This window comes from Echinops telfairi, unplaced genomic scaffold (genome assembly GCF_000313985.2).
Source record: "Echinops telfairi isolate 266 unplaced genomic scaffold, ASM31398v2 ScPeMD7_7467;HRSCAF=8505_1, whole genome shotgun sequence".
Taxonomy (NCBI): domain Eukaryota; kingdom Metazoa; phylum Chordata; class Mammalia; order Afrosoricida; family Tenrecidae; genus Echinops; species Echinops telfairi.
The window spans coordinates 27825757-27832828 of record NW_022111368.1 but is presented as its reverse complement, the minus strand read 5'-3'; the positions used below and the strand labels follow the sequence as shown (position 1 = coordinate 27832828).

At 51.5% G+C, this 7072-nt stretch overlaps 1 protein-coding gene across 1 annotated transcript in view; it reads right to left on the bottom strand.

The window, feature by feature from the left end:
- Positions 1–7054, bottom strand: part of LMAN2L (lectin, mannose binding 2 like) — a 53503-nt gene extending 46449 nt beyond the window's left edge. Inside the window, exon 1 of the mRNA XM_013005108.2 lies at positions 6823–7054. Within this exon, the coding sequence (XP_012860562.2) occupies positions 6823–7054 (232 nt within the window). The remainder of the gene's footprint in view (positions 1–6822) is intronic.
- Positions 7055–7072: the final 18 nt, after the last annotated feature.

The following is a 7072-nucleotide window of genomic DNA, read 5'->3' as shown; positions in this document are numbered from 1 at the left end:
AGGCTGTTTCCAAGAGCGTTGATTGTGGATCCGCGTAGAATGAGATCTTTGACAACTTCAATCTTTTCCTCCCCCTGTTTAGCCTGATGTGGTCTGTTGGTCCGACTGTGGGAGGTTTTGCTTTCTTTACATTGAGCTGCATACTCTGAGGAGACACAAGTCAACGCTTCTCTCTCGGACTTGCCCAAGTCTCTTCAGCCCCGAGCTCCTTGGTCTCGCCTCCACCCAGCCTCCTTCCTCCCCTCACTATGGGCCCAACGGCTCCATGTAGGGTCTTATTGAGACCAAGGCGACCTCTCGCCCAGCCCATTTCTTCCTCATCATCCTTCGCTGAGTGTCCTCCCTCAGCAAAGGAGGAGAGAAAAAACAAGATGCCTGCCGCCAACGTTGGGCTGGTGAGGTCCACTGAGCTAAAGAAGTGGACAAGTGTCCTCTAAAACTCCTGGCCACAACATTTTCATCATCCTCAGGGTTCCTGATGATGTTTCCGGAGTTCTGACCACAGGCACCTTGTGAAGTGCTTACTGTGCGTCCAGAGCCCCAGGTCACAAAGCAGGCAGTGATAGAGTCCAGCCCCAGCCCAGCAGTGCCTCCAGGGCCTGCCCTGGACCCCCATGGAGAGGCATCCTGCCTCCCCTGGTCCTGGCCTAGAAAGGAAACTTTTGTTCTAAGGCCACAGAAGACTGGAAGCCAACCCAGTTACTACGACCTCTCCTTCATTTCACCTTTGCTGCTCTGGCGTTTGACCTCCAGATGGAAGAGCGCTTTTTGACTTGGCCTGGGCCCTCTGACATGGTGTTTTCATCCTTTGTTCTGGCTCAGGGGAGTGTCTGCCTCAGGTAGAAATCATGTCCCCTGCATGCCCTGCCCAGCCAGGTCCTCATCACTGTTTGCTAGGAGGACACCCACTTCCTCCTTCTATGGATGACTGCCCCTGCCCATTTGAGACAGTTTAATGGCCTAGACTAGACGTCACTTGTCAGTGTTCAGAGTTATTGTAGAAGCACAGACAGCCAGTCCACAGGCCACCACATGTATTGATGATGACCCCTACCTCACCCTGAAAGGGTGCCTCACTTCTTCCAACCAAGCTTTTAAACCTCAAGATCCAAGACACATCTCACAGGCTCTCAGCACCACTAGCCGAAGGGCTAGCAGCTCCTGGAACTTGGGGAGTCCAAGGTTGAAGAGGTCTATGAATCCCAGGCTAAGAATGGAGCACCAGAGCCCAGGGCTGACTAAGGATCTTTGGTCAACACTGGATGCCCTGCCCTGCCCAGCATCAGCGCAGTGTCCGGTGGACAAGAAGGACCAAGAAAGCTTTAAGGCAGTTTCCCCTGCACAGAAAGAATTGGACTCAATGATAGAAGGCATCTCAAATGCGCCAAGCTTGGGCCAGCTGTAGGGTGGTGCCACAGGGCCCACACCCCCAAAGACCTATCAGGTGCCAGGATCTCATGAATGGAGTGCTCTGAGCTGTTCAGGGGTCAGGATCCCCAAAGATACCTCTGACTTGCACCTGTTTCCTCCTTGGTACTATCAAAGCCTGGTCAATAGGAGCCACAGGAGTGCCCCGGCTTCCAGCTTCTGCACATTCATAGAGCACTATCTCCACATCATGAGTCCTGGTGGTGTTGTGGTTGACATGTTAGTCTGTGGACCACAAGGTCAGCAGTTCAAAGCCATCAGCTGCTCCTCAGAGAAAGATGAAGCCGCTCTATTTCCTTTTACTTTCTTCTTCTCGTACCATCATGTTCAGCCTTCATTCTAGTTTAGTAATTCCTTGCTGCTACATTGCCCTTGATTAAGCCCCACTAGGTATCCTATGCCCTTCTCTCCCTTGATTTTAATTCACTTGTTGTTCCCTTGTACTTGGGTTGGTTCCCCTCCAGCCCCTACATTCCTTTCTCCCACCTCCCCTTCTCCCGTATCCCTCCAGAACCATTGGTCCCGTTCTTTTTACCTCCAAGTTATTTATCCCACCTATCTTATCTAGATAGACATGCAGATACACTAATAAGTGCAAAATCCAGGCAAAGCCAAATAAAGCGACAAAGGAAGTGAAAAATCAACGAAACAATAACAATATTTAAAAAACAAAAAAAACAAAATAACAATAACAAAAAGAAAGCCACTGACAAAAATGGAAAAGCCTATAAATAGTTCAAGGTCTGTTGGTCCTTGCTAGTGTTTTCCAGTCGAGTTTGATGGGGTGCCACACTCTTCCTCCAAAGTAAAAAAGAAAGAAAGAAAGAAAGAAGAACCCTTCTGCTCCTATGGAGAGTGACCGCCTCGGAAGCCCTGGTGAGCAGGTCCACTCTACCCTCTAAGGCGCTGTGTCTCAGCTCCAAGTAGTGGTTTAATTGTGGTAGCTTTTTAATCTCCCCACCAGGGAGTTGAAGAAGCCCCCGTGGTGTGGGGGTTATCCTGTGGCCTGCTCACCACACAGTCAGGACTTTGAACCTATGTCATTCCATGGGAGAAAAATGACTCTCTCGCCACTGGACCTGTATTTAGCCATTATGACCAATGGCTAAAAAATGGACGTTGTCAAGCTCCATCGTCAATGCTCATGGAAGCAGCAGCCAGGAATCAAATGAAGTGAAGGGGTCTGAGTCTGGGCAGCGTTGATTTCTGTGGTACATGCGGTCTCGATGAATCAGAATCAACTCCACTGTCACTTCACAACAACAACTTAAGGGGCCCCGGTGGGACAGTAGTTAAACGTTTGGCTACTAACTAAAAGGTGGGTGGTTCAAACCTACAAGCCAGTCTCTGGGGAAAGATGTAGCAGTCTGTTTCCATAAGGATTCACAGCCTTTGAAATCTTATCTGGCAGTTCTGCTCTGTCATACAAAGGTTGATCAGGGTCAAATTTACTTGATACCAATAGGCTGGGTTTTGTTCCCCCAATAAGGAGCCCTAGTGGCATAGTGGTTATTTGTTGTGCTGCTAACAACAAGGTCCACAGCTCAAAACCACTAGCCACTCCACGGGGGAAAGATGAGGCTTTCGACTCCCATAAAGAGTCTCTGAAACTCACAGGAGCAGTTCCAACCTGTCCGATAGTTAACAATGATTTGATGGCAGTGAATTTGAGCTTGGGTTTGATAAGGAAACCAGGCGGTGAACTCGTTAAGCTCCCAGTTATGCTTTGCTGCTGATGGAAGGGCTCAATCCCACCCAGGGGCTCCTCAGGAGAAAGAACTGGCAACCAGTTTCCAGAACAAAGAAGACAACGTAGAAAACCCTATGGGGGAGCTCTACTCTCCAGACAGGGTTAAAAGCGCAGGAATGGACCCTACAGCACCTCCCCACACTGCCTCCAACCACGCTGCGACAAACGCAGTTCACCTCTGCAGATGGAGAAAGGTTAAAGGCTCTAATTGGGGACAAAAGTTGGGATTCCAGTCTGGGCCACCAAATCCTTTTCAGGATGGAGAGCTTCAAAAACCTGGTAGCAAGGTTCGATGCACGAAAGTCAAGATAGATAACCCTTCAGAAACAGTAACAGGAGTAATGATTCCCTGAGCGTAGGGGAAGAGAAGGTTGGAAGAGGAGCTGACAGCAAGTGTGACTGTATAACCCCACTCGAGGGGATCGAACAACAGAATTCCAGGTGAATGGATACATTGGATGGTGTAAGGTATGGCAAAATGATACTATGATAATGAGGGTTCTTGGGGGCAGGGCGGGGGAGGGAGGGGCTAAAGGGTAGCTGATATCAAAGAGTTCAAGAAGAAAGAAACTGTTTAGAAACTGATGTTGGTAGCAATTGTAAAATTGTGCTTGATCTAACTGAATTATGGATTGTTATAATATCTGTAAGAGCTCCCAATAAAAGTATTAACTTTAAAAAAAGGTGGTAGAAGAATGGAAGCAAAAGAGAATGGAATATTCAGACCCAACTCTTTGCAGCCCTCATCCTCCACCCCCACCTCCACTCCCACTTTTATCTTTTACAGAGTGTGTCCTCTGTCCTCAGTTAGGTCCCAAAGAGGAATTTCATTCCTTGACTTCTTTGAATCTGCTCCCTATGCCTAACCCTGGGTGTGCATACCCTCATGGATAAACTCGAAACTCACTGCCATCAAGTTGATTCTCACTCATCGCGACCCTGTCAGGGAGACAAGAACTCAAACTCCATGCCGTGGAATCTATTCCAACTATTCCAGAGTGACCCTACTGGACAGAGGAGGACGGCCCCTGGGGGCTTCCGAGACAGTAACCCCTGACGGGAGGCAGGAAGCCTCCTTTTTCTCCCCTACCACAGAGGGAGCGGTCTACTTAAAGGAATTGTGGCAGAGACAGGCTGTTCATGCCAGAACCCATGAGTCAGAGAAGGGGTGATGAGTAGCCTCCCTCCCCTCACCCTCGTGGTATCAATTGTAAGCCAAATATCACAAAGGCTACTTCTTTTGCCTTGCTAGCTTCTGTCGTGGAACACAGGCATGTGGACAGAGCTTCTGAGCGCACACAGTCCGGAAAGGGCAAAATAAAAATAGCCAAGTGGTCGATTGGAGAATCAGAAAAATCTCTAAGTGTAGCTGGGGAGCTCCTCAGACCTCAAGCCAGCTGGAAAGAGATGAGAAGCGGTGGGCAGAAGCCTCCCTGAGCCCTGGAATTGGCAGGGTTGGGGGGCAATACCGAACTCTGGGTGGTGGGGACCTCCTGTGGAGCTGAGGGTTCTGCTACCTGGTTGGGTCATGTCCTGGCCAGTGCCCCTCCCTAGGGTCCTGCTCCCTGTACAGCTGGCTGGCTAGACACTCACCAGGGCGCAGGGAGGCACCTGCCAGGGACTGCGCTAGACAGGCCTCTCAGCTGCCACACCTCCTCTCCACAACCACATCGGATGGTTTGTTTCCTGTGCAGACTCTTCCTCACTGGTATTCATTGTTGCTTTTACAGACAGAATATGGAAATAAAGCAAACACCAGTGTTTGTGCAGAAAGAGAGAGGGAGGTGTATCTGTGTCTTAAGGGCTAGGAAACAATTTGCTTCAAGATTCAGGGGTCAGACTAGTACCTGTTGCTCTCCTTCAAGACACCTCTTCAGGGACTAGAAGGATGTTTGTCTCCTTCGGCCAACGGGGCGGGCAGCTACGCGCTTCCCTACACACCCTGAGGGTTTGGCGGCTCGGTTCATAGTTGTGGACTGACACCAAGGAAGGACTGACTATCCTGGAAGCAGTCACATTGGGGTTAAGCCTGGCACTGCGCCTCTCCGCTCATTTCCACAGGCTGGCCATTCGCCACCCATGATTCAGGGTGAGGGACCCTGGTCCTGACAGGCAGGTGACCAGCACTGCTCCAGGTCAAGAGAACACTCACATTATCTGTCATGTTCAACACCCAGGCCACCGTCACCACAAGCTAGTGTTGGCATGCTCACTTCCATTTTACCGATGAAGAAACTGAGGCTGAGAGAGAGGCTCCAACTGTCAAACGGAAGTCCTAAGAGAATCAGAAAATCGCTAAGCGGAGCTGAGCCCCAGCCTGGTTCCGTTGCAATGCAGAACTCTGGGCCACAGGAGGGAACAGCTAGTCCGAGGTTCTGCTTTCTGGTTTTCTTCTGTCGTGGCCAGGGTCTGTTCTTCAAGCGACAATCTGAGAGCATTGGGACCTGTGCCTATGAGAAAGTTCCTCAGTTGCAAAATAGAGATCCAGCTCTTACACGTATTTTGTGCGTGCTGAAATCCCTGTGTGTGCAATTTATTGGTCAGAATGCACAGATGCTAACTGTGCAGTTGGAAGTTCAAGTCCACCAGATGCCTCAGGAGAAAGGTCTGGCAATATATTTTTAAAATGCCAGTCATTGAAAACCCACGGAGCAGTTGTCCCTGGCACACGGGAGGTTGCTCTGTGTCTGAGTGGACTTGATGGTCACTTTGCTGCCTCCCTGCCCCTGAGTTGATTTTTTTTTTAAATCATTTTCTTGGGGGCTCATACAACTCTTATCACAATCCATACATCCATCCATTGTGTCAAGCACATTTGTTGCCATCATCACTCTCAAGATGACAGTGTAAGACATGACAAAATAATAATTTAGAAATTATCAAGGGTTTGTGAGGGAGGGGTGGAAATGCGGATCTGAGTCAATGTTGACTCATACTGACTCTATAGGGCAGAGCAGACCTGCCCCTGTGGGTTTCTGAAGCTGTAAATCCTCATCTTTCTCCCTCAGAGCAAGGAGTGGTTTTGAACTGCTGACCCTGAGGTTAGCAGCCCGACATGGAACCACTGCTCCGCCAGAGCTTCCCTATTGGTGCATTGTGGATGTATGGACTTGCTCTTTGGCCTCGCGTCAGTTTTTAAACTGTACACTGCAGTAGGCAGCAGCTTTCTCTTCCTCCTTGCTGTATTGCAACCGCCTGAAACAGCAGCAAACGCGGCGGAAACCTGCTCAGCTTCGCAGCAGCTCACAGCATCCGCCGACAGAGTGGTGGATGTGTTTGAGGTCCATCGGGACCCCCGAACTGTACACGAGCCTGTCCTGGGAAGGTGCATTCCCTGTCCACCCCCTGTGACACCAGGCAGCCACAGGGAAAGCCTCAGGCCCGGGGGCGGCCGGGGCTCTACTCCTGGCCTTGGGCCAAGGTCAGCAGAAATCCACCCAGGGGAGAGGAGGCCAGGAAAACTGCCCACGAGGAGGGCTGCCGCGCCGCGGGTTCCACGGCCTCCTGCGGACCTAAGCCCGCGCCCCCTCCCTGTTGAAAACCTCGAAAAGTGTTTTCCTCGAGGGCGGAGGGTCCGGCGGGGAAGGGTCGCGCGCTCCAGCCACAGACTCCTAGCGAAGGGGAAGGGACAGCTGCCCACGGACCGGGCGTGGAGGTGGCAGGGAAACCGTGGCCCGCCGACCAGAGCGCTTCGAATCGAGCGGGGCTCGCGCGCGAGGACGAGGAAGGGGCACGGCGCCGAGGGGCCCGGGCTGCAAAGGGGGCGGGCACCCGTGCCCGCCGCTGGCCCTGGGCTCCGGGCCGGTCCACCTTAAGCGCCGGGACGCCCTTAAGGGCTGGCGCCGGCGCCGCGCGCCTCGGGGCGGAGTCTCTCATGCAAATGAGAGGCGTGGG